Here is a 27,673-nt window from a genome sequence, read left to right as displayed (position 1 = left end):
CATTAGAATTATTGTCAACCAAATTACACAGAGTAAATGTTGACCAAATTTGTGTGGAATATCTATTGAGGTTATTGAACAAAATCAAAGCAATAACTTCATTACTTTGATCTTATTAGATGTACAGCTAGATCAATTCCAGTTGTAAACGTGTTTCTTACAATCTCTGCTCCTGTGGCCCAATACAAAATAGATCCCTACTGCTAGGCAACTTCTCTCTTGAGTCAGGCTTGCCTTGCTCTGTCCCATGTGAGTGGAGGGTTGGGACTAGAATAGCACTGTTTATGAAAGTACACTGTGATCTTAATGAGGTAAACACATAAACGCCTGAGGAAATATCAGATGAGTACAATACAGTGGGTATACTCCTTTGCCATAATGTATACTACACTTGAATTGCATATTTTGGTTCATTGGCCCTATTATGCAGCAGTGGAACAACGCTCAGAGATTATATCATTGGCAGTTTACTTGAAACTAATCTATATTTCACTAGTCAACTAGCAGTGGAATTCAAACTCAGTAGGCCCGAGGCTGTTCTTCTGCATTGTATGAATTTTGCGTTGGTGTTGTTAGCGCAACAGCATTATAATGTTACCTAGCCTGCAGCAAGAAATACCTCAAACACAACGAGAGAGAAAGAGAGAAAGAGTGTGTGTGTAGGCCCCAGTAATCACTTCCATCCACAGCTCCTGTCCTCCTTTGTTTCTCTACTTTCACTTTTCCGCCTTTACTTAGTCGGAGTGTGTATCCTGCAGTCAGGCACTCTATTTCCTCAGCTCCCCACTGCTAGGGACTAAGGGGCAGGCTTTACATCAATTTACCGTTTTAACCCCATATAGGCCAATTTTATTTTCTCTATGTTACACACATACTGAAACAGGATGAAATGGCCTATACTATAGGAACACGTATACTGTACATATAAGAATATAATCAATATTTGATCATGTCATATCTCCCTTCAGGTTCTGCAGAAGAGAACATCTGACAGTCCCAACAGCAGTCTAACCCTGAACCCCCACTCTCTCTTCCACTCCCACCTCCATCTCACCCTCTCACTCACCATGGCTGAGCCCCCGGAACCAGTGCTCTTCCAGGGGCACCCAGTCTCAGCAGCCGCCCCCAGCCTGGGGGAGTCCACAGATGTGGAGTGTCCCATCTGCTACCAGGAGTACAACCAGAGCAGCAAGTGTCCTCGCATGCTGGAGTGCCTCCATGTCTTTTGCACCGAGTGCCTCCAGAGGATCCAGCTGTCCCTGTATCCAACTGACCCCTCGGACCCCCAGAGCCTTCCCAGTCCTGCCATCTCCTGCCCCCTTTGCCGCCACCCCACCACGCTGGAGACAGGTGACCCCCTCACCTTGCCCTGCAACTCCCGCATCCTGGCCCAGCTGCCGCCCATGGCCTTCCGCATGCCCACATCGGTGGCCGCCCGACTGGCCACCGTCACCCAGAGTGTGGTCCTCTCCCTGGAGGCCAGCAGGGATTCTCGCTTCATCATCCTGCCCACAGTGAGCCTCCGGGTGGAGCAGATGCACCCCAGCGATAGGCCCCACAGCGGAGGTGGAGGCCTGGTTGATGAGGTGGAGGTGCTGCAGCACCACAGGAGGACCCTGGTATGTGTGCAGCTGATAGCCGTGGTCTTCTGGGTGTTGTTTGGGGTGACCTGCGTAGTGGCGGTAGTGTTCGGGCCAAGCTTCTTCTGCAACTGAGAGGAGGATGAACACTTTTACATGCATCCTTTCTTCTGTCCTTGATTACTTTCTAAAGTAAGGAAATGTGTATTGTCAAAATATTTGAATATGGCCTCGATCCAGAATGAACTATAGGCCTACCTCAAACAGCCTTGAAACTGTAAATTACAAATATGCTTACAAGATCAAAGTTGATGTATACAGCCTCATAATCAGATTTAGTTGATGTAAGTAGCGCTAATGTTGTTCAGAAAATTCTGTATACAGCTCTGTTTTCTGCTATGCACTGATTTAGAGTTCCCTCTAGTGGTGTAATATAGGCCGTTCTCAACTGTGAAGATGGGCATTATGGAGTTTTTATTATTACATTGTACTACAGTCCATGGCTATGTATTAAAAGCATTTCATATCTGTTTCATGTTTTGACTTCCACATGTGTGTGTGTGTTTAGCATAACGGTTATCATCATGAAGATGAATTATGTTGTGGAATAAAATTCCTGGAATATTTCTACAGACCATTGGATACAGACAGACGGTGGCACGTTGAGCGAAAACGTAAAGGGAGCATACCTGACGTCATACGCCGCGTTGGCTTGAAATAGTCGAGAGAAAAGTTTTAGACCCCCCCTTATGTTTTTGTTGGGGGAGAAGTTGTGGGTAGCGGATCTTGTGAATGTAGCGTGTGCGTGGTTTTTAACCCCTTCGCCGTTAGGGAATTATATATTTTTCTTTGGAGGATATAAACTAAGGCGATATGTTCGTGATATAAGTAGATGTTCATCTTTTTTATTAGTTCTGGCCAGGGCAAACTCACTGCTGGCTAGTGTTGTAAGAGCACTTCTCCTCACCCCCCTTCTCCCGTTAGCATAGCTAGTGTTAGCTAACTAGCTACCTTTCTCTTCCATAGTTTGTGTGGTACAGCTGAAAAAAAAGTTGCTGGTGAAATGGCGGAAACCAAAATAATATACCACATCGACGAGGAGGAGACGCCGTATTTGGTGAAGATTCAAATTCCTGCCGAAAATATCACTTTGTTGGATTTTAAACAGGTCTTGAACAAGCCCAACTACAAATTCTTCTTTAAGTCTATGGACCAGGACTTCGGGTAAGTGAGAGCCAGTGATGCATGATTGTGCGGTGTCGCGTTGTGGGTTTCAGGAAAATGATGATGATAAAGAAGAAAACAAACCGAGTCCAGTAGTTGATTAGATACATTGTTGCAAAGTCTATGTATCTTTGACTATACTCCCAAAGACACAAAGGGTGAACTGTTGCTACACTTTGTTAACGTTAGTTACAATAGCTAAGTTAACTAGTAACCATTTAACTGGATGAACTTGTATGATCCAATGTTGCAAATGAAAGGTGTCATTAAGTAACTAGGTTTACAGATTTTCATGCGAATATTAATAAAACTGCGTAAAAAAACATGCGCATTTTCCCACCAGAGATGTTTCTATCAAATTGACCTGTTGCAGCAGATAAAAGGCTGTGCGCAATGACATTGTGCACATAAAAATTCAATGGTGTGCAATTCGGGGCGTTCCTGCCCCACCCCCTCGAGCATCCAAATGGTTCCTTCATGAACACTCCCCCCTCGAGCATCCCATTGGTTCCTGCATGAACGCCCCCCCCCCCAAGTACCCCATTGGTCCCAAGTACCCCATTGGTCCATCCCCCCCCCCCCCCCCTTGTTCAAAAGTGAAATAAAACTATCTGGGTTTTTTTTGTGCCCGCCCCCGGAATATGCCTTGCTAGCCAGCTGGTCGCTACCGCCTGCCGAACCCCTGCCCTTACTGTTGTTAACAGAACTGCGTGAAAACAGTGCCTGCCAGGTGGGGGCTAAGGGCATGTTGTCAACCCGCCTTCCGCTAGCACAGCTGGTGGGAGGATGGGGGATACACCGTGTGCTAGCTATCTTGTTAATTAGTGAGCTAGCTAGCTAGCACGCAGTGTCACACTCGCCTGCTGTGTACAGGAGAAAACCGTGCCCGAGAGGCGGAGGGCTGCGGCGACACTGTGTTAGGCTAGCCAGCTGCTGTTGTCGGCCCCACCCCTTCTGTGGGGTTTATTGGTGTTGTGCAGACCACACCAACCTCCGGAGTGCCCTGCGGTTGAGGGCGGTGCAGTTGCCGTACCAGGCGGTGATACAGCCCGACAAGATGCTCTCAATTGTGCATCTGTAAAAGTTTGGGAGGGTTTTAGGTGACTAGCCATATTTCTTCAGCCTCCTGAGGTTGAAGAGGCATTGTTGCGCCTTCTTCACCACACTGTCTGTGTGGGTGGACCATTTCAGTTTGTCTGTGATGTGTACGCCAAGGAACTTAAAACTTTCCACTTTCTCCACTGCTGTCCCGTCGATAGGGGGGTTCTCCTTCTGCTGTTTCCTGAAGTCAACGATCATCTCCTTTGTTTTGTTGATGTTGAGTGAGAGGTTGTTTTCCTGACACCACACTCCGAGTGCCCTCACCTCCTCCCTGTAGGCTGTCTCGTCGTTGTTGGTAATCAAGCCCACTACTGTTGTTGTCTGCAAGCTTGATGATTGAGTTGGAGGCGTGCATGGCCACGCAGTCATGGGTGAACAGGGAGTACAGGAGGGGGCTTAGCACGCACCCTTATGGGGCCCCAGTGTTGAGGATCAGCGAAGTGGAGATGTTTCCTACCCTCACCACCTGGGGGTGGCCCGTCAGATAGTCCAGGACCCAATTGCACAGGGTGGGGTTGAGACCCAGGGCCTCAAGCTTAATGATGAGCTCGGAGGGTACTATGGTGTTGAATGCTAAGCTGTACTCGATGAACAACATTCTTACATGGGTATTCCTCTTGTCCAGATGGGATAGGGCAGTGTGATGGCGATTACATCGTCTGTGGACCTGTTGGGGCGGTATGCAAGCTGAAGTGGGTCTAGGGTGGAAGGTAAGCTGGAGGTGATATGATCCTTGACTAGTCTCTCAAAGCACTTCATGATGACAGAAGTGAGTGCTACGGGGCGATAGTCATTTAGTTCAGTTACCTTTGCTTTCTTGTGTACAGGAACAATTGTGGCCATCTTGAAGCATGTAGGGACAGCAGACTGGGATAGGGAGCGATTGAATATGTCCGTAAATACACCAGCCAGCTGGTCTGCGCATGCTCTGAGGATGCGGCTAGGGTGCCGTCCAGGACAGCAGCCCTGCAAGGGTTGACACATTTAAATATCTTACTCACATCGGCCACGGAGAAGGAGAGGGGGGGCCCGCAGTCCTTGGTAGCGGGCCGCGTCGGTGGCCTTGTATTATCCTCAAAGCAGGCAAAGAAGGTGTTTAGTTTGTTCTCTAAGCAAGACGTCGGTGTCCGTGACGTGGCTGGTTTCTTTTTGTAGTCCGTAATTGCATGTAGACCCTGCCACATACGTCTCGTGTCTGAGCCATTGAATTGCGACTTCACTTTGTCCCTATAATGACATTTCGGTTGTTTGATTGCCTTACGGAGGGAATAAGTACATTGTTTATGTTCGGCCATATTCCCAGTCTTTCCATGGTTAAATGCGGTGATTCGCGCTTTCAGGTTTGTGCGAATGCCGCCATCTATCCAAAATTTCTGGTTAGGGTAGGTTTTAATAGTCACAGAGGGTACAACATCTCCAATGCACTTCCTTATAAACTCACTCACCGAATCAGCTCATAAATCAATGTTATTCTCTGAGGCTGCCCGGAACATTTCCGTCTGAGTGATCAAAACAATCTTGAAGCGTGGATTCCGATTGGTCAGACCAGCATTGAATGGTTCTTGTCACGGGTACATCCTGTTTGAGTTTCTGCCTGTAGGACGGTAGGAGCAAAATTAAGTTGTGGTCGGATTTGTCCAAGGGAGAGCAGGGGAGGACCTTGTATGCATCAAGAATGTTAGAGTAGCAGTGGTCCAGTGTATTTCCCACGAGTGCTACAAACAATGTGCTGATAGAATTTAGGTAGCCTTGTTCTCAAATTTGCTTTGTTAAAATCCCCAACTACAATAAATGCAACCTCAGGATATATGGTTTCCAGTTTACATAAAGTCCAGTGAAGTTCCTTGAGGACCGTTGTGGTATACGCTTGAGGGGGGATATACACAGCTGTGACGATAACCGATGAAAATTCTCTTGGGAGATAATATGGTCTGCATTTGGTTGTATGGAAATCTAGGTCAGGTGAACAAAAGGATTTGAGTTCCTGTATGTTGTTATGATTACACCACGAGTCATTAATCATGAAGCCTTCACCCCCGCCCTTCTTCCCAGAGAGATGTTTATTTCTGTCGGCGCGATGCATGAAGAAACCCAGTAGCTGTACTGCCTCTGACAACATATCCCGAGAGAGCCATGTTTCTGTGAAACAGAGAACGTTACAATCTGTCTTTCTGGAAGGCAACACATGCCGTAATTGTCTACCTTGTTGTCTAGAGACTGGACATTGGCGAGTAATATACTCGGAAACGGTGGGTGGTGTGCATGCCTTCGAAGTCTGACCAGGAGGCCGCTCCGTCTAACTCTTCTGCAGCAACATTGTTTTGGGTCGGCCTTTTTGATTATATCCAATGTCCTGGTTGGTGGTCCGAACAAAAGATCTGCTTCCTTTATAAAATGTTTGTGTTATATAGCGAGTGTGCCCACTCTAGTATTGGCACATGCGTTCTAGCGAACAGCTTGCAGATATACAGTGCAGGCATAGCCTACATGAGATTATTATGGACAAAAGAGCAAGATTATTTTGATTTGTCAAACGGCATTTGATCATGTCACCAGAATAAGACCCTCAATATTTATTAGAAAGGAGCATCAAGTTAATCACCTTGCATTTTCAACACCCTGTGAAGTTCATCGTAACTTATTTCATCTGTAGCCTAATAAACTGCATGCTTTCCCTACAAGTCTTAGTGGGTGGACCACACGTAATTGCGTGACTCCCAAATTTACTTCGATATGATGGTTATTGTCATTACATGTGCATAAAAGTGTTTCCAGCGACATTTCTCGCATAATTAATTTTCCAGACCCAAAAAGATTCCACCTTGTCTAGTGTATTTTGATTTGGCGACATTTGGAAAGTTTACTTAAAACTTCTTATGGCTTGGTGCTATTTTCGTCCGGATGAAAAGTGTGCCCAAAGTAAACTGCCTGCTACTCAGGCCCAGAAGCTTGGATATGCATACAATTGGTGTAGTTGGATAGAAAACACTCTAAAGTTTCTAAAACTGTTTGAATAAAGTCTGTGAGTATAAGATAACTGATTTGGCAGGCGAAACCCCGAGCACAATCCATCCAGGGATTTTTTTTTTAGGTCAATCTGTTTTCCATTGGTTTTCTATGGCAAGGCCGTTTTAATAGAAATATTCATGCAGTTGCTATAGCTTCCACTAGATGTCAACAGTCTTTAGAAATTGGTTGATGTTTTTCTTTAGAGAAATGAAGAGGTAGCCCTGTTATTTTCCTGTGTCACTCCAGGTGCACTCTAATGATTTGCTGCTCGCGACCTAGAACATGCTTTCTTTGTTTTCGTCCGGTATTGAACACAGTTTCTCCCGTCTTAAATTTTATCGATTATTTACGTAAAAAAAGACCTAAAGTTGTATTACGAAAGTTGTTTGAAATGTTTGGACAAAGATTACAGGTAACTAATGAGATATTTTGTAGTCATGTAGCGTGCGTTGGAACCCGTGTTTTTCTGGATGAAACGTGCCAAATAAATGGACATTTTGGATATATAACGACGGAATTAATCGAACAAAAGGACCATTTGTGATGTTTATGGGACATATTGGAGTGCCAACAGAAGAAGCTCATCAAAGGTAAGGCATGAAATATATATATTTTTCTGATTTTTGTGTCGCGCCTGGCGGGTTGAATTATAATTGTCTGTCTTTGTTTGATGGGGTGCTGTCCTCAGATAATAGCACGGTTTGCTTTTGCCGTAAAGCCTTTTTGAAATCTGACACTGTGGCTGGATTCACAACAAGTGTAGCTTTAATTTGGTGTATTGCATGTGTTATTTCATGAAAGTATAATATTTATAGTAATTTGATTTGATTTTGGCGCTCTGCCATTTCACCGGATGTTGTCAAATCGATCCCGCTAAAGCGATTTGATCCATAAGAAGTAAAAAATGTTTTGTTTCCGTCAGGTCTGTTGTGGTACTTTTTTATCCGACATGTACTTTACTCACACGAAAAGTTTGGATGGAAACCTGGTTAGCGGTTAGTAACCAGGTTTCCATCCAACCTTTTTATGCAAGTAAAGTACATGTCGGATAAAAAAATGTCGCGACTGGCAAAATGGAAACAGCAAATTTGTCTGTAAACTATATATACGCTAGACAAGGTGGGGTCTTTTTGTGTCTGAGAAATGTAGCTGGAAATGCTTTTATATGGATGTAATAACCATCATATCGAAGTAAATTTGGAGTAACTACATGTTGTGTAGTCCTCCCACTACGACTCGGGAAAGCATGCCTTTAACTTCATAGGGTGTCCCTTTCCAATAATTATCAAGGGGCTTATTCTGGTGGCATATTATTATTGATGTTTGGCAAATATTGTTGCTATTCTGTCCATAATAATCTCATGCAGGCTATACCCGCACTATCTGCGAGCTGTTGGCTAGAGTTCACATGCCAAAACCAGAGTTGGCAAATTTGCAACTTAACGCAACATTTTTTTGTGCCAAAACCATCAGTAGAGTTGAAAATGCAATGGAAACCCGTTTGACTTATTATTTTTTGTTCGGTACATGGGATAACACATTTTATGTGTCCTACGTCAGCACGCACAGACTTATCCGCACAAGTAAATTTGATGGAAACACATCTCTGGTGGGAAAATTTGCATATTTTATTTATGTATATTTTAGAATATTCGTGTGAAAATCTGTCGCCAATTAGTTACAAAATTGGCTAGTGGGAGAAAATAAGTGTCATGAGAAGGGGAAAACGCTTGAGTTGATCTGATGTTTGGAATAGGGGTATGTGATTTTATCTTTAGACAGTTAATGCAACAAGGTGACACATTTGGTTGGCCTGTTAGGCTATTTTAATAGTATTTAATTGAATTCAATAAGCACAATGTCCCATAACGTTACCCAATTTTATGACTGTCACCTATCAAAGAGGTAGGGAATGTGGGGGGTCAATGACTGCATATAGAAAGCCAAACCATCTCTCTATTAGAGGTTGACAGATTAATCGTAATGGCCAAAATTTTTTATTGTATTTTTTGTTATTTTTTTACGCCTTTATTTAGCTAGGAAATTCAGTTAAGAACACATTCTTATTTTCAATGACGGTCTAGGAACGGTGGATTAACTGCCTTGTTAACTTCTTCTGGCTGCAAGCCCTAAGTCGGGATCAATATGACAACAGCCACTTCAAGTGCAGGGCGCGAAATTCAAAATATTTTTTTTTGAAATATTTAACTTTCACACATTAACAAGTCCAATACAGCAAATGAAAGGTACACATCTTGTGAATCCAGCCAACATGTCCGATTTTTAAAATGTTTTACAGCGAAAACAGCACGTATATTTATGTTAGCTCACCACCAAATACAAAAAAGGACAGACATTTTTCACAGCACAGGTAGCATGCACAAAGCCAACCTAACTAACCAAGAACCAACCAAACTAACCAACAAACAACTTCATCAGATGACAGTCTTATTAGTTATTCAATAAATCTATGTTTTGTTCGAAAAATGTGCATATTTCAGGTATAAATCATAGTTTACATTGCAGCTACAATCAGAAATTGCACTGAAAGCAGCCAGAATAATTACAGACACCAACGTCAAATACCTAAATACTCATCATAAAACATTTCTGAAAAATACATAGTGTACAGCAAATGAAAGACAAGCATCTTGTGAATCCAGCAAATATTTCCGATTTCTTAAGTGTTTTACAGCGAAAACACAATATAGCGTTATATTAGCTTACCACAATAGCCAGAAACACAAGCCATTTCCCAGCAGTAAAAGTTAGCGATCGTGACACACCAGCAAAATATATATAATTTTTGACTAACCTTGATAAGGTTCATCAGATGACAGTCCTATAACATCAGGTTATACATACACTTATGTTTTGTTCGAAAATGTGCATATTTAGAGCTGAAATCAGTGGTTATACATTGTGCTAACGTAGCATCTTTTTCCCACAAGGTCCGGATATTTTTCTGACACTTTTTCTGACACACATATTCTGACCAAATAACTATTCATAAACATAACTAAAAAATACATGTTGTATAGGAAATGATAGATACACTAGTTCTTAATGCAATCGCCGTGTTAGAATTCTAAAAACAACTTCATTACGATATGCAGTTTACGTTATGGCGAGAGTACCCAAAACCTGGCTGCAAACGACTAGTTCACATGTACGACAGATATATGAAATAACATCATAAAATGGGTCCTACTTTTGCTGATCTTTCATCAGAATGTTGTACAAGGGGTCCTTTGTCGGGAACAATCGTTGTTTGGTTTTAGAACGGCCTTTTTCCCTCTCGATTTAGCAAGCACACTTGCCAAGTGGCGCGAATCTCTCCATCGTCAACAAACTCAGAGAACGGAACACGGCAAAACTCCCGAAAAAATTTCAATAATCTGATTAAACTATATTGAAAAAACATACTTTACGATATTGTCACATGTATCAAATAAAATCAAAGCCGGAGATATTAGTCGTCCATAACGACAGCTTATCAGAAGGTAAATCCAGGTCCCTTGACGCGCTCTCCAGAAAACAGGAAACTGGTGACACGTCATACAAAGAGCATTTATTCGAGCCCAGATCAAGTTACACACTCAATTTCTTCTCTCACTGCTTGTCGACATCTAGTGGAAGACGTATGAAGTGCATCTAAACGAATAAATATCAAGGACTTTAATAGGCAGGCCCTAGAAGAGAGCATCGATTTCAGATTTTCCACTTCCTGTCAGGAAGTTTGCTGCAAAATGAGTTGTGTTTTACTCACAGATATAATTCAAACGGTTTTAGAAACTAGAGAGTGTTTTCTATCCAATAGTAATAATAATATGCATATTGTACGAGCAAGAATTGAGTACGAGGCCGTTTGAAATGGGCACCTTTTATCCGGCTACTCAATACTGCCCCTGCAGCCCAAACAGGTTAACTGCCCTGTGACTACCTGTTACGCGAGGGCAGCAAGAAGCCAAGGTAAGTTGCTAGCTAGCATTTAAAGTTATCTTATAAAAAAACATTCAATCTTAACATAATCACTAGTTAACTACACATGGTTGATGATATTACTAGTTTATCTAGCGTGTCCTGCGTTGCATATAATCGATGCGGTGCCTGTTAATTTCTCATTGGATCACAGCCTACTTTTTAACAAGCGCATTTGCGGGAAAAAACACTGTCGTTGCACCAATGTACCTAACCATAAACATCAATGCCTTTAAAATCAATACACAAGTATATATTTTTAAACCTGCATATTTAGTTCATATTGCCTGCTAACTTGACTTTCTTTTAACTAGGGAAATTGTGTCACTTCACTTGCGTTCCATGCAAGCGGTCAGGGTATATGCAGCAGTTTGGGCCGCCTGGCTCATTGCGAACTGTGTGAAGTCCATTTATTCCTAACCAAGGCCGTAATTAATTTGCCAGAATTGTACATAATTATGACATAACATTGAAGGTTGTACAGTGTAACAGCAATATTTAGACTTAGGGATGCCATCCTTTAGATAAAATACGGAACGGTTCCGTATTTCACTGAAAGAATAAACGTTTTGTTTTCGAAATGATAGTTTCTGGATTCGACCATTTTAATGACCAGAGGCTCGTATTTCTGTGTTATTATGTTATAATTAAGTCTATGATCTGATAGAGCAGCCTGACTGAGCGATGGTAGGCACCAGCAGGCTCGTAAGCATTCATTCAAACAGCACTTTCGTGCATTTGCCAGCAGCTCTTCGCAATGCTTCAAGCATTGAGTTGTTTATGACTTCAAGCCTATCAACTGTCGAGGTTAGGCTGCTGTAACCGATGTGAAATGGCTAACTAGTGAGCGGGGTGCGCGCTAATAGCGTTTCAAAAGTCACTCGCTCTGAGACTTGGAGTAGTTGTTCCCCTTGCGCTGCATGGGTAACGCTGCTTCGAGGGTGGCTGTTGTCGTTGTGCTCCTGGTTCGAGCCCAGGTAGGGGCGAGGAGAGGGATGGAAGCTATACTGTTACACTGGCAATACTAAAGTGCCTATAAGAACATCCAATAGTCAAAGATATATGAAATACAAATCGTATAGAGAGAAATAGTCCTATAATACCTATAATACCTATAACTACAACCAAAAACTTCTTACCTGGGAATATTGAAGACTCATGTTAAAAGGAACCACCAGCTTTCATATGTTCTCATGTTCTGAGCAAGGAACTTAAACGTTTGCTTTTTTACATGGCACATATTGCACTTTTACTTTCTTCTCCAACACTTTGTTTTTGCATTATTTAAACCAAATTGAACATGTTTCATTATTTATTTGAGGCTAAATTGATTTTATTGATGTAATATATTAAGTTAAAATAAGTGTTCATTCAGTATTGTTGTAATTGTCATTATTTCAACAACAAAAAAACGATTAATCGGTATCAGCTTTTTTTGGTCCTCCAATAATCGGTATCGGCGTTGAAAAATTATAATCGGTCGACCTCTACTCTCTATCCATCACACCCCTCCTGATCTCTCATAGCTAAGACCAGGCAAAAATACTAGTATCCAAATATGGGTCAAAGCATAACTTCCGGGAAATAAATACTGTCTTTACATTGGACACCACAATGAAGAAAAACCCTTCTCACCCTGGCTGTTACCCTGGCTATTACCCTGGCTCTTCTCACCACTAATTCCCATTTCTCTCTCTGTGAAATCCTCAGCTTTTCTTCCCTTTTGGGAACTGGACCAAGTTTGTGTCTCCCTTAACACCCTAGCGTGGCTGGCTGCAACCCCTGTATACGTCCCTTTCTCCCCTCTCTCTCTCCTTCTTTTCTCCCATTTAAATCCTCCAGACTGAAAGAGCTGTCTCCTCTCGCAATTAATCTTTCTTTGGTGGCTGCCTGTCAGTCGTGCACTTCCCTAGGTTGAATGGAATGTATGTTTGTGTTGGAGTTTGACTGATGAGACCTAGGGCTTCTGTTAAACTCATTACTTGCAGTTAAACTGCTTAAGTTTTGTAAAGTTAGTAAAACGTACTTTGATGTCTCTCTCGGATGTTACTGAACATGAAACCAAAACGTTATGTTATTAAAACAGGCACTAAAACAATCAAATTCTCCTGCTTCATTAGTGGAGCTCCCGGGTGGCACAGCATCTCAGTGCTAGAGACGTCACTACAGACCCTGATTCGATTCCAGGCTGTATCACAACCGGCCGTGATTGGGAGTCCCATAGGGTGGCGCACAATTGTCCAGCGTCGTTAGGGTTTGGCCGGGGTTGGCCCTCATTGTAAATAAGAATTTATTAACTGACTTGCCTAGTTAAATAAAGGCTAAATCCATTTTTTTAAATGTGAGTTGTAGTCAAGCAGTTGGAAGTGTCTGACTCCTGGGTTCGTTAGACCTAAGTCTACTTCTGCCACAACCGCAACATTTTGAAACATCTCAAGAGAGTCAGTTACAAGCAGGCTACATTTAAACCCAGCTCAAAGGAGTCAGCTGCCCAATCAAAACAGAGCTAGTCAGCCTGAGGCCTCAGTAAAGTAACTAAAGCATTGGTGTGTGTGTGTGTGTGTGTGTGTGTGTGTGTTTGCCTGTTCTGTGTGTGTTTTGTTTCCTGGAGTGCGAGCCAGCTGTCAGACTGGCTGTGTGTGGCAGTCAGAGCAGAGCTGAGCATTGTGGAACAGAGCAGACCAGATCGGGGACCTGGGGTTGGACAGAGGCCATTTGCTTGGTGTCTGGCCGTGGCAGAATCAACAGGAAGAGAGAGGAGTGGGAGCAGGGGGAGAGGGGTCGAGGTAGTGGAAGTGAATGGTGGTTGTGGGTGTGCTGTGCGAGAGATTAATAGATGGGAGAAAAAAATGTGTGTTTGTTTGGGATGTGCGAGGCAAATAAGTAACGGCTAGGAGGGAGGTGCTGGGCAAGAATTTCAGGTTTTAGGATTCCAATGGGATTCTGAATTTCCAAGATGTGTTTGTGTTGTTTGAGACATTTTCGAGTGAGTTGGTGAAATAGTTTGAGGTGAGGTCATTTTGTTTGGAATGGTGAGGTATGCAGACTATTACCCTGTTAGGGATAGAATGTTGCATCTGTCCCTTTCTGGATGCAATCTGATTCTGCCCTCTTAGCAAGAAAGAACAGGATAGACCGAGGGCAAGAGAAAGAGGGCAACCGAAAGGATTGAAAGAGACAGAGCGAGAGATGAGAAAGTGGGAAAGAGAAAGAGGGCACAATAGGGGGTAAAGACGGGTTCTCACATTCACCCACTCCAGCACTGTCACACAAGGCCCGCCTCCTCCCTGTGACATGCCTCCCCGGTGCCCACCACAATCTGGCCCTGTGCTGCTTACACTCAAAACAACAGCTGCTCACACTCACCCACAAAAGCAAACATCAACAGCTGCTTACAAAACCTCAGAGTGGGGCAGAGCCGACCATACTACACCCCCCCACACACACATACACACACAATGGTGCATGTGTACACACACACACACACACACACACACACACACACACACACACTAGCCAACCAAACCACACACACAAAACATCAGGCGTAGAGGCAAATGAAGATGAAAAAGCTTAGCTGTAAGTCTTTAGACAGTCAGTTAAATGTTTCCTCTACACAGTACTCATGTCCAGCTCAGGTCCTAAGTACTGCAGTAATAAATAGTGGCTCAGACAGACAAATATTACACAGCAGACTCTGTCTCACTAACCTTGTATGAGTGGACGTAGAGGAAAAGAAGTGATGGATGTCTAAGTCTCAAGAAACATTGTCTGGTCCGTGAGTTGCAGACGTGATTGTAGGGAGTGTGTATCTGTCTCCGTTGTGGTTCGGTAAGGACGCTGAGTCATCGGGAAACACCGTGGTGTCCTCGTGTTGCTCTTTTACGTCGGCCTCTGCGTTATGGGTTTACAGTATGTGTTTGTCTCTGTGTTTTCACTTAGCCTAATCTCTCTTTCTTTCTTTTCCTCTTTTTTTTTTTTTTAGGGTGGTGAAGGAAGAGATCTCTGACGACAGTGCCAAGCTCCCCTGCTTCAACGGACGAGTGGTGTCATGGGTAAGGGCAAACTGGGAGAGGTAGACGGTCCACAGCTATCTTGGACCAGTGAAAGGCCAGCAGTAGAAGGGAGACAGAGGGGGAACTCCTGAATTGCTCCAAACTATTTTTCCAGGGCCGAATTGTAAAAGTCAAGTTCCCAAGTCGGAACAATACTGCTGAATTGGACCTAGCAGTTCAAATGTATCATAAACTGCTCAAAGTGACCTTTGAACCAGAGCCAGCGATGTAGGCTACAGACTCTGGCAAACTCGGTCTGAGTTTCAGAGTTTAAAACCATCTCCATATTGGCGTCAAGTTCCAAGACCATTGCATGATCTTCTAAGAATGCCAATTAGAACGTTGTTGTCATGGAACGTTTGGTGCCAACATGGCGGCCATTTCTTCACCGACCTCTGTGGCTATGACCCTGCTTTAACTACTAATAGAACACTGACAAGAACCCACTATCATGAACACCTTGGTCTGTGAATGTAACACTGACAGAACCAAGGTATTTCCTACATCCTCAAAATGTCCTCACTTATGATCATATTACCTACCCTAAAGAACATGCAGGATATGAGTCCTGCAGACAAAACATTGTGACTTGTCCCGGTCGGGAGGAAAACATCTGCTAAGTGCATATGAAGGAGAAGAAACGAGAGAGAGAGGGATTAAAAGGGTTGGACAAAGAGAGGAGGCCATAGGGACCGACACGTGATAGGATGGAGTATCCCAGAGGGATGACTGCTCCATAGTCAAACAGCCATTTGGAAGAACGAGGGAAGGAAGAGAGCTTAAAGAAAAGAAAGGGGAGGAAAGTGTTCTGTGGCACTGTGTCTCTGACACCTTAGAGGGGATATTCAATCAAAACGGCAAACTGGTTTTCAGGGGAAGGTTCAGGACAGAACTGTATCCGTGAAACTAGAACACATTTGAATGGATGCTTTGTTCAGTCTCCTTTGTCATAGAGACATTTAAATGTATAGAAACCCAGACTCTTTGTTGAAAGATGGTTTGTTAGCTTTTTAGCCCCTCTCCAGGCAGACTGGTCTGTGTAGGAGTATGTTGGGTCTGTAGGGAGTAGGTAATTGGATGTGTAGGAGGTCAGGGATGGGCAACTGGCGGCCTGTTGAAGGCCCTTTGAGTAAAAACAAAACAAAGTTAACAACCTATAGAATTGACTGACATAACAAACTAAAATAATAATTCCTCTTCTTCCACCTGATTTTTAAAATATTTTTTTATTTTGTACATTTTTTATCCTCCATCCTCACTATCATCCCCTTTCAACTCCTTTTCCCCTCTTTCCCTCTTCTGTCCACCCCTTCCAAATCTCTGTCCCTCCCGCTCTCCTCAGTTGGTTTCATCAGACACGCCAGGAGCAGCAGAGCCAGTACCACCAGTCCTTCCTCCACCCCCAGCAGAAGTCCGGCCCCCGCCATCACCCCCTCCTCCTCTCCCACCCCCACCTGTCGAGAGGACCGGGGGCATCGGTGACTCCAGACCCCCATCGTTCCAGTATGAGCGCACACCCTCTCCCACAGTCCCAAATAATCAGTGTGCTACTCTAATGAATCTCGTACTGTATCTAACGTATTCTATGACAGAATACCTCAGTCACTCCAGCCTATCATGTTACCTGCTGTTAAATACAACGGCCCATTTGAACATGATCTGAGCGTGTGCCGCCCATTGACAGTAAGCACCTGGTCTGGGAACAGGTTCTAGTTACTGTCTGTCTAGGTCATAATACACCGCAAACCTGGGTTCAGATAGTATTTAAAATCATTAGCTGCACTGTATCGAGTTTTCCTGGTGCAATGGGACCAGAGGAATGGCCCCAAAAGTACAAACCCACCCATCTAGCACTCAAGGCAGACTAAAGTAATCGCTCAAAGTTCTTGAAAATTAAGATTTCAAATGCTATTTGAACCCAGTTGTGATATACAGTACCTCTACTAGGCTTGATCCATTGCTTCCTATTCATACACATTGTCCTCATAGGTCGTAATATATGTAGCCTATATTATTAGATGTTAGGTGTGCGCTGCTATTTGTGTTTTATTAGTAATGTATATTCCAGAGCCGACATACAATACCATCTTTCATTCACCCATAGAATTAGAATGAGTAGAACGGACGTTCTCGTTCAAAGTCAATTTTATGTTTTCCCTACTTTAACCCTTTCCCCTATGCAGTCCCAATGCAGCAGGCAGTGTGGAGAACCTGGATGACCAGACAGAAACCGAGTCTGTGGTGTCCTTCAGGAGAGAGAGACCCAGACACAGGGAGGCCATGGAGCAACATGGTGAGCACTCTGCACCGCCCGCTCTACTGTCACATGATGGTTTCCACTACATAGAACAGCCACAAAGTCAGAATGGCTAAATCGTAAAAATTCATGAAAACGAGGTTGTTATTTTTGGTCCTAATTTAGGCATAAGGTTAGCAGTGTGGTTAAGGTTTAAAATCTAATGTAAAAAAATATAACATTTTTAAATATGCAGGGTTTAGGACTTTGTGGCTGTGGTAGCTATTGACGAACCATGATGGAACTGCACTGGGTCATGTTCAGTAGGGCACTGTAATGGAACATTTTACAATGGAAAATGACAATGAGCGTTTCTTATTGGGCAATGTCAGGCTTCCCGTTTCAAAATGTTTTGTCTACTGAACGCAACCCTTGTTCTAGTGGTAATAGCAATTGACATTGATAACATGAATAAACATGAAATCCATAGTTAACCCTCTATCTCTGTTCCTCTTCTCCCCCCTGCTCTCCTATCTCTCGATCTCTGGTGCGTCAGGGCCTAGGATGAACGGCCAGAGCCGCATGGAGCGCCACCTAGCGGGCTATGAGAGCGCTACCACGGTGATGAGCAGCGAGCTGGACACCACCAGTTTCTGTGACTCTGAGGATGACGACACCATGAGCCGGTTCAGCAGCTCCACAGAGCAGAGCACGGCGTCCAGGCTGCTCAAACGCCACCGCAGGCGCAAGAAACAGCGCCCGCCCAGGCTAGAAAGGGTAATTAATTCACTAGTCCTTCCCTCTTTTCATTTTTTTATTAAGTTTGCGACATAAACCGTTTAAGTCAGAAATGTCCCATTCTGCGTTGGAATTTATTGCGTTTTCCCTTTTCTTGTCCCAGGCGTCGTCGTTCAGCAGTGTGACGGACTCCACCATGTCTCTAAACATCATCACCGTCACGCTCAACATGGGTCAGTAACGTTTCGCCGTCTGTTCCCCGACACCACTCCCCTTCTCACGTCATCCGTTTTTACATCTTCCACCCATCTCTCTGACCCTCTTTGACTGTCGAGCTTTTTCACTCGTTATTTTTGACCACCTAACCGGTACTCTGCGCGTCCATTTTGTAAAAACCTCCAGTCGTTCTGGAAATAGCCTGGTGAAACCTGCCTGATCTTAGCAATAGCTCACATTCTGTGAAGTGAAACGGAACTTAAGCGCTCAGTCTGCTTTACCAGGCTATAGACATCCACCCCTCCCAACACATTTCTGCCCTGTGACCTGAACTCCATGTCTCACCATCGCTTCCTCCCCTCTCTCCTCCTGCCATGTCTCTCTCCTCCTGCCATGTCTCTCTCCTCCTGCCATGTCTCTCTCCTCCTGCCATGTCTCTCTCCTCCTGCCATGTCTCTCTCCTCCTGCCATGTCTCTCTCCTCCTGTCTTCACTTCCTGTCACTTTTTTTTCACCAACTCTTACCACCACCTCTCTGAGGTTCTTTATCTCAGGGAACTTTCTTCCTAAAAGTTTGAGATTAAATAACCAATATCCTCTTCCCTCCCACAGAGAAGTATAACTTCCTAGGCATCAGCATCGTGGGCCAGAGTAACGAGAGAGGGGATGGGGGCATCTATATCGGTTCCATCATGAAGGGAGGGGCGGTGGCTGCCGACGGACGCATCGAACCCGGGGACATGCTGCTGCAGGTGTGTGTGTGTGTGACTGACGGGTAACCAGATAGCCATATATAACGGGTGATTGATTACATGAGGTATTTGTTTCTCGAGTTAGGATTGGACCGTTCATATCTACTTTCTCCTCAAGGTGAACGACATCAACTTTGAGAACATGAGCAACGACGACGCGGTGCGCGTGCTGAGGGAGATCGTGCACAAACCCGGGTGCGTTTCACACCTAAGGACATCAGCACATTTACACGGTCGAGCCCTTTTTGTCTACGCTCAATGGGAAATGCCAGTTGACATGCGATGATGACGACCTGTCCTTCTGTCTCTCCCTCAGGCCCATCATCCTGACAGTGGCTAAGTGCTGGGACCCGTCACCTCAGGGCTACTTCACCCTCCCCCGCAGTGAGTAGCAGCCTGCACGCCTCGTCTCCACCATAGAGTTGTACAGCTACTCGGTCTCTATGGTCTTTGACTCTGGGTGTACTTAACATTAGGAACACCTTCCTAATATTGAGTTGCACCCCTTTTTGCCCTCCGAACATCCTACATTTGTCGGGGCGTGGACTCTACAAGGTGTCGAAAGCGTTCCACAGGGATGCTGGCTCATGTTGACTCCACTGCTTCCCACAGTTGTCAAGTTGGCTGGATGTTCATTGGGTGGTGGACCATTCTTGATACACACAGGAAACTGTTGAGCGTGAAAAACCCAGCAGCGTTGCAGTTCTGACACTCAGACCGGTGCTCCAGGCTCTTAAATCTTTTCTTGTCCCTTGACCCTCTGAATGGTACACATACACAATCCACGTCTCCGTTGTCTCCAGGCTTACAAATCCTTCTTTAACTTGTCTCCTCCCCTTCATCTACACTGATTGAAGAGGATTTAACAAGTGACATCAATAAGGGATCATAGCTTTCACCTGGATTCCCCTGGTCAGTCTGTGATGGAAAGAGCAGCTGTCCCTAACGTTTTGTACACTGTGTATAGTGGGGCCATCAATACTTTATCCTATGAAATGCCAAAGGAATTGTGTTTTTGAGATCTCTTGTATTCCCCCCCCCCCCCCCCCCCCCGTAGATGAGCCGATCCGGCCCATAGACCCAGCAGCATGGGTGAGCCATTCGGTAGCCCTTGCGGGGGCCTACCCTCCCTACACCGGCAGCTCTGCTCTCAGCACCATCACCACCACCTCTGTCACTGAGACAGAACGTGAGTACCACATGCCCTTTCTTATCTTGTCTACTCTCTCTCTTTAGCTACTCTCTCCATATTGCCACTCTCTTTTCAACTTTCTCACTCTTTTAAACATTTACCTTCTCGCTCTTTCTCTCTCCACTTGACTTACCCCAGTCTACTCTCTCTTACTTTGTCTCCCTCTCTGTTTCTCTCATTTCTGCCCTCCTCCCTCTCTCTGCTATCTTATGTTATTGTGGTCTATCCATTCCTTTGTCGCGTGCCAGGCGTTTTATCCCCGGCCTTGGCACAGGAAGCACCGGCCACATCTGGCTTTCTCTTCTAGTCTACTTTTTTTTGTTATGTGGTCAATGATGGCTGTCTACCTCCCTCTGTTTTCACCCATCCCTTTCTAAACTCAGCAGAAAAAGAAACGTCATCTCACTGTCAACTGCGTTTTTCAGGAAACTTAACATGTGTTAATATTTGTATGAACGTAACAAGATTCAACAACAGAGACATAAACTGAACAAGTTCCACAGACATGTGACTAACAGAACTTGAATAATGCCCCTAAACAAAGGGGGGGTCAAAAGTAAGTCAGTATCTGGTGTGGCCACCAGCTGCATTAAGTACGGCAGTGCATCTCCTCATGGACTGCACCAGATTTGCCAGTTCTTGCTGTGAGATGTTACCCCACTGTTCCACCAAGGCACCTGCAAGTTCCCAGACATTTCTGGGGGGAATGGCCCTAGCCCTCACCCTCCGATCCAACAGGTCCCAGACGTGCTCAATGACAACAAGCTCAGTCCGATGATGCTGTGACACACCGCCCCAGACCATGACGGACCCTCCACCTCCAAATCGATCCCGCTCCAGAGTACAGGCCTCGGTGTAACGCTCGTTCCTGGGATGATAAACGTGAATCCAACCATCACCCCTGGTGAGACAAAACCGCGACTCGTCAGTGAAGAGCACTTTTTGCCAGTTCTGTCTGGTCCAGCGACGGTGGGTTTGTGCCCATAGACGATATTGTTGCCGGGGATGTCTGGTGAGGACCTGCCTTACAACAGGCCTACAAGCCCGCAGTCCAGCCTCTCTCAGCCTATTGCGGACAGTCTGAGCCATGATGGAGGGATTGTGCGTTCCTGGTGTGACTCGGGAAGTTGTTGTTGCCATCCTGTACCTGTCCCGCAGGTGTGATGTTCGGATGTACCGATCCTGTGCAGGTGTTGTTACACGTGGTCTGCCACTGTGAGGACGATCAGCTACGTCTCACAGTACGGACATTGGAATTTATTGCCCTGGCCACATCTGCAGTCCTCATGGCTCCTTGCAGCATCCCTAAGGCACGTTCACGCAGATGAGCAGGGACCCTGGGCATCTTACTTTTGGTGTTTTTCAGAGTCAGTATAAAGGCCTCTTTAGTGTCCTAAGTTTTCATAACTGTGACCTTAATTGCCGACCGTCTGTAAGCTGTTCAACCATTCCACAGGTGCATGTTCATTAATTGTTTCTGGTTCATTGAGCAAGCATGGGAAACAGTGTTTAAACCCTTTACAATGAAGATCTGTGAAGTTATTTGGATTTTTACGAATTATCTTTGAAAGACATGGTCCTGAAAAATGGACGTTTCTTTTTTTTGCTGAGTTTATATTTCTCTCTCCTCAACCCTATCTCCCTTTCTCTTTTTTTATTTCTCCCTCTATCTTCCTCATTTTCTTTATTTCTCTCTCCCCTTCTTTTTCTCCCTCCTTTTCTGTAACTCTTACTCCTTCTCTATCTCTCCAGGTTTTGATGACTTCAACCTGTCCCTGCACTCTGACATGGCGTCGGTGGCTAAGGCCATGGCCTCCCCAGAGTCTGGCCTGGAGGTCAGAGACAGGATGTGGCTCAAGATCACCATCCCCAATGCCTTCCTGGGTGAGTTGGAGCGTGGGGGGGGTTTAAGAGGGCCATAGTCAGGCCTCTGTATCAAGACAAAAAAGGAAACATTTAAAGGGATCAAACTAATGACAAACTCTTTCCTCATCCTCTCTCTCTCTGTCCATATCTCATGTGTGTCTCTCTCTCTCTGTCCATCTCTCTCTCGCTCTCTTGTTTGTGTCTGTCTCTCTCTCTCTCGTGTCTCTCTCTCTCTCTCTCTCGTGTCTCTCTCTCTCTCTCTCTCGTGTCTCTCTCTCTCTCTCTCTCGTGTCTCTCTCTCTCTCTCTCGTGTGCGTGTCTCTCTCTCTCTCTCGTGTGCGTGTCTCTCTCTCTCTCTCGTGTGCGTGTCTCTCTCTCTCTCTCGTGTGCGTGTCTCTCTCTCTCGTGTGCGTGTCTCTCTCTCTCTCGTGTGCGTGTCTCTCTCTCTCTCGTGTGCGTGTCTCTCTCTCTCTCGTGTGCGTGTCTCTCTCTCTCTCGTGTGCGTGTCTCTCTCTCTCTCGTGTGCGTGTCTCTCTCTCTCTCGTGTGCGTGTCTCTCTCTCTCTCGTGTGCGTGTCTCTCTCTCTCTCGTGTGCGTGTCTCTCTCTCTCTCGTGTGCGTGTCTCTCTCTCTCTCGTGTGCGTGTCTCTCTCTCTCTCGTGTGCGTGTCTCTCTCTCTCGTGTGCGTGTCTCTCTCTCTCTCGTGTGCGTGTCTCTCTCTCTCGTGTGCGTGTCTCTCTCTCTCGTGTGCGTGTCTCTCTCTCTCGTGTGCGTGTCTCTCTCTCTCGTGTGCGTGTCTCTCTCTCTCGTGTGCGTGTCTCTCTCTCTCGTGTGCGTGTCTCTCTCTCTCGTGTGCGTGTCTCTCTCTCTCGTGTGCGTGTCTCTCTCTCTCGTGTGCGTGTCTCTCTCTCTCGTGTGCGTGTCTCTCTCTCTCGTGTGCGTGTCTCTCTCTCTCGTGTGCGTGTCTCTCTCTCTCGTGTGCGTGTCTCTCTCTCTCGTGTGCGTGTCTCTCTCTCTCGTGTGCGTGTCTCTCTCTCTCGTGTGCGTGTCTCTCTCTCTCGTGTGCGTGTCTCTCTCTCTCGTGTGCGTGTCTCTCTCTCTCGTGTGCGTGTCTCTCTCTCTCGTGTGCGTGTCTCTCTCTCTCGTGTGCGTGTCTCTCTCTCTCGTGTGCGTGTCTCTCTCTCTCGTGTGCGTGTCTCTCTCTCTCGTGTGCGTGTCTCTCTCTCTCGTGTGCGTGTCTCTCTCTCTCGTGTGCGTGTCTCTCTCTCTCGTGTGTCTCTGTCTCTCTCGTGTGTCTCTGTCTCTCTCGTGTGTCTCTGTCTCTCTCGTGTGTCTCTGTCTCTCTCGTGTGTCTCTGTCTCTCTCGTGTGTCTCTCTCTCTCTCGTGTGTGTCTCTCTCTCTCTCTCTCGTGTGTGTCTCTCTCTCTCTCTCTCTCGTGTGTGTCTCTCTCTCTCTCTCTCTCGTGTGTGTCTCTCTCTCTCTCTCTCTCGTGTGTGTCTCTCTCTCTCTCTCTCTCGTGTGTGTCTCTCTCTCTCTCTCTCTCGTGTGTGTCTCTCTCTCTCTCTCTCTCGTGTGTGTCTCTCTCTCTCTCTCTCGTGTGTGTCTCTCTCTCTCTCGTGTGTGTCTCTCTCTCTCTCGTGTGTGTCTCTCTCTCTCTCTCGTGTGTGTCTCTCTCTCTCTCTCGTGTGTGTCTCTCTCTCTCTCTCTCTCTCGTGTGTGTCTCTCTCTCTCTCTCTCTCGTGTGTGTCTCTCTCTCTCTCTCTCTCGTGTGTGTCTCTCTCTCTCTCTCTCTCGTGTGTGTCTCTCTCTCTCTCTCTCTCGTGTGTGTCTCTCTCTCTCTCTCTCTCGTGTGTGTCTCTCTCTCTCTCTCTCTCGTGTGTGTCTCTCTCTCTCTCTCTCTCGTGTGTGTCTCTCTCTCTCTCTCTCTCGTGTGTGTCTCTCTCTCTCTCTCTCTCGTGTGTGTCTCTCTCTCTCTCTCTCTCGTGTGTGTCTCTCTCTCTCTCTCTCTCGTGTGCGTCTCTCTCTCTCTCTCTCTCGTGTGCGTCTCTCTCTCTCTCTCTCTCGTGTGCGTCTCTCTCTCTCTCTCTCTCTCGTGTGCGTCTCTCTCTCTCTCTCTCTCGTGTGCGTCTCTCTCTCTCTCTCTCTCGTGTGCGTCTCTCTCTCTCTCTCTCTCGTGTGCGTCTCTCTCTCTCTCTCTCGTGTGCGTCTCTCTCTCTCTCTCTCTCGTGTGCGTCTCTCTCTCTCTCTCTCTCGTGTGCGTCTCTCTCTCTCTCTCTCGTGTGTCTCTCTCTCTCTCTCTCTCGTGTGTGTCTCTCTCTCTCTCTCTCTCGTGTGCGTCTCTCTCTCTCTCTCTCGTGTGCGTCTCTCTCTCTCTCTCTCGTGTGCGTCTCTCTCTCTCGTGTGCGTCTCTCTCTCTCTCTCTCGTGTGCGTCTCTCTCTCTCTCGTGTGTGTCTCTCTCTCTCTCGTGTGTGTCTCTCTCTCTCTCTCGTGTGTGTGCGTGTCTCTCTCTCTCTCGTGTGCGTGTGTGCGTGTCTCTCTCTCTCTCTCGTGTGTGCGTGTCTCTCTCTCTCTCTCGTGTGTGCGTGTCTCTCTCTCTCTCTCGTGTGTGCGTGTCTCTCTCTCTCTCTCGTGTGTGTGTGTGTGTGTGTCTATCTATCTCCAGGTTCTGATGTGGTGGAGTGGCTGTACCACCACATCGAGGGCTTCCAGGACCGCCGCGAGGCCAGGAAGTACGCCAGCAACCTGCTGAAGGCCGGCTTCATCCGCCACACGGTCAACAAGATCACCTTCTCAGAACAGTGTTACTACATCTTCGGAGACTTCAGCGACTGTGAGAACTGTGAGTACCAGGGGGACTGTGAGTACCAGGGGGAACTTATGCTGAAGAAAAATCATATTGATTTGGATTTTTTTATTTGAATGAATTTATTTGTGGAAAGGTTAATGCCTATATCTTCTTAATAGCTGTAAGAGCTTATTCAAACCCTTTGGCCAAATTAGTTCTTCAACCAGTTAAAGTTGAACTCTCTCTCTCCTCGCCTCCTCCCTCCGTACTTCTCCCCTCCAGACATGGCCAATCTGTCCCTGATTGACAACGACGGCTCCAGCGGGGCCTCCGACCAGGACACCCTGGCCCCCTTGCCCCTCCCGGGGGCCACACCTTGGCCCCTGCTACACTCCTTCCCTTCCTTCCAGTACCCCCACCCCCACCCCTACTCCAGCCAGCCCCCACCCTACCACGAGCTGTCCAGCTACAGCTTTGCCCCAGGCAGCACGGGCACAGCCAGTCAGCACAGTGAAGGTAAGACCAGGGGCGGGGGGGGGGGGGGGGGGGGGTAGGGAAGGAGGGAAAGATGTCCGCCGAGGGTGTCACATTGGTGGCCAATGTCCCAACCGTGACTGCATTATGGAAACTAACGAAATAACCATAAATGTGTGAGAGCTGGCAGTTGTAATCAGTTGTAACCCCTGTGTTTATCCCCCCAGGGAGCCGGAGCAGTGGGTCAACGCGGAGCGAGGGGGGTGAGAGGCGACGAGGCAGTAAGGGTGGTCAAGGCAGTACGGCGGGAGGAGGAGGAGAAAAGTCCCCCTCTGGAGGAGGGGAAGGGGGGGACTCTCGCTCGGGCAGCGGCAGCGAATCAGAATACTCGGTCCGCAGCAGCCTGAGGCGGGGCCACGGCTCGGCCACGCCTAGCGAGCACAGCCACTCCTCCCAGCGCTCGCATCATCATCATCACCGCATGCCACCGCCCCCCCACATGTCGCCCTATCCCCCGGGGATGCCCATGCCCTACAACCCTATGATGGTGATGATGGTGCCCCAGCACCCACACCCACACATGGGACCCCCAAACATGGGACACCCCCACCAGTACCCCCAGCAGCACCCCTCGGTCCCCATGCACCCGGGCATGAGCCCCTCTGTCCCTGGAGGACCACCCGGGGCCCCCCCAACCCGTGACCTGGGCTCTGTTCCCCCCGAGCTGACGGCCTCGCGCCAGTCCTTCCACCTAGCCATGGGCAACCCCAGCGAGTTCTTTGTGGATGTCATGTAGTCTGATGACGTGTGTGTGAAGTGAGTGGCTATTGATGTGAGGTTTAGGAGTTTCACTCTTTGGGGACTGAATATTCTAGTCTATGCTGGTAATTAACTTGTGGTCTGATTAGGACCTAGTAGATTGGTGTCACTCATTTCTTGTCTGGTAAGAACAGGGTTCAACATTGAGTCAGGAATTTTGGCACAGTATCATAAAAGACATGAAATGCATCGCGTCTGGTTTCCCTTTTCTGAATATACTGGCATACTGTATCTTGACTTGCTACTCCAAAACATGCTGCCTGACTCTCCATGTCAGAAAGAAACTCTTCTCGTTTCATTTCAAACGTGCGTGTATTGGTTTAGTTCTGCTTCTGAAATCACCGATTTCAAAATCAAATTCTATTGGTCACATATTTCGCAGATGTTATTGCGGTTGTAGTGAAACGCTTGTGTTCCTAGCTCCAACATTTAGTTAGTAGCGTTTGGCTGACTGGGTGGGCGTGAGTAACTGTAGTGGTCGTTCATTGAAACGACTGAAGTAACGAACTGGCCAAATGAGCTGTCGCCAAGTGTACTGAGAGGACTCGGACAGTAGAGGGCGCCACTTCCTCTTTTATATTGGGGGAGGTGAAATTGATCATGTTTCCAAATTTACCTGAGTGTTGATAATGGCATTTGTGGCTGTATCACGTGACTCATAAGTGCCTTATTTTCAGCCATTAGCCTCCTAAAAGACATGTATGAAATGTATTATGTCTCATCAAGCCTATTTTTTTTCATGAATTTGTGTGCCAACTAGTTTTTATTGTATTATTTTTGCCTTTGTATATATCTATAATAACTTCCATGTAAATGCAATAGTATAGAATAGTGAACTTGTGAAGCTATAGGTCAAACAATGACAGACAAACTTCTGTCTGGCAATCAGAGGATAAAGACCTCAAATGACAAGAATGGGTAACATGTACTGTGACCATGTCTAGGACTATGTGGTATAAGAAATGGTACTTCAGGCTGACGAAGGCACACCAAAAACTGTACTTTTGGGATTGAATCATGAGTTCTCTCTTCAAATAACTGTGATTCCCCCTCATCCTCTTGCCTCATATTTTGTATGTTAATGACACGCGAAAGCATCCATTTTGTACGAAGGAATATATCGAAGATGACGACGATGTATAACCGAACCATAAAGGTGCTAAATGAAGTAGTGTCACCTTGGTGTCCTTCTTGTTTGATTATTGTCACTTTTTGTTTCTGTATTTTAGAATAAATTTGTAATAGACTGAAATTGAAAGACTTTTTTTTTTACCATATCTTGTGAATGTAAATGGATTTTAGAGAAATATTTATGTCCACCAACTTTCCAGAACAGTAGATGGCGCTATGGTATGCATTTTCTTTGAAGAAGTTTTATTTTCTTGACTCTTCCCACTTTGAAATAAGGAAACCAGACTTTCTCGTGCTGCCGGAGTCTGGGGTGTATTCATTAGTCGGATTCTGTTGCAAAACGTTTCGTTTGGAGTTATTGGACAAATTCAAGTAGTTCCCTCCCAATGCACGACCTGTGCGTTGGCATCACCCTGGGTGGTCATCGGCTTCAAGGACATCCTGCTGTATGGCAACCCTGCCCAGAAAGAGAAGTATCTGCCCAAACTAGCCACAGGTAAGAGCCAGCCAAAGA

The 27,673-nt window shown here is 46.0% G+C and overlaps 2 protein-coding genes across 2 annotated transcripts; both read left to right on the top strand.

The window, feature by feature from the left end:
- Positions 1-1,067: 1,067 nt before the first annotated feature.
- On the top strand, positions 1,068-1,715 carry LOC120048971 (E3 ubiquitin-protein ligase rnf152-B-like). The gene has a single exon (XM_038995233.1). The coding sequence runs from the start codon at positions 1,068-1,070 to the stop codon at positions 1,713-1,715; it is 648 nt and encodes a 215-aa protein (XP_038851161.1).
- Positions 1,716-2,313: 598 nt separating this feature from the next.
- LOC120049687 (segment polarity protein dishevelled homolog DVL-2-like) lies at positions 2,314-27,275 on the top strand. The gene is made up of 14 exons (XM_038996038.1): positions 2,314-2,804; positions 14,881-14,950; positions 16,293-16,453; positions 17,134-17,243; positions 17,743-17,963; positions 18,088-18,157; positions 18,752-18,891; positions 19,010-19,086; positions 19,208-19,275; positions 19,949-20,080; positions 21,836-21,967; positions 24,613-24,789; positions 25,018-25,251; positions 25,437-27,275. Exons 1-14 carry the CDS (start codon positions 2,644-2,646, stop codon positions 26,003-26,005), a joined length of 2,322 nt encoding a protein of 773 aa, XP_038851966.1. The 5' UTR covers positions 2,314-2,643; the 3' UTR covers positions 26,006-27,275.
- Positions 27,276-27,673: the final 398 nt, after the last annotated feature.

Source organism: Salvelinus namaycush, chromosome 6, assembly GCF_016432855.1.
Source record: "Salvelinus namaycush isolate Seneca chromosome 6, SaNama_1.0, whole genome shotgun sequence".
NCBI classification, from domain to species: Eukaryota; Metazoa; Chordata; class Actinopteri; order Salmoniformes; family Salmonidae; genus Salvelinus; species Salvelinus namaycush.
The sequence above is the reverse complement of the archived record's forward strand: the minus strand, read 5'-3'. Positions and strand labels throughout refer to the sequence as shown.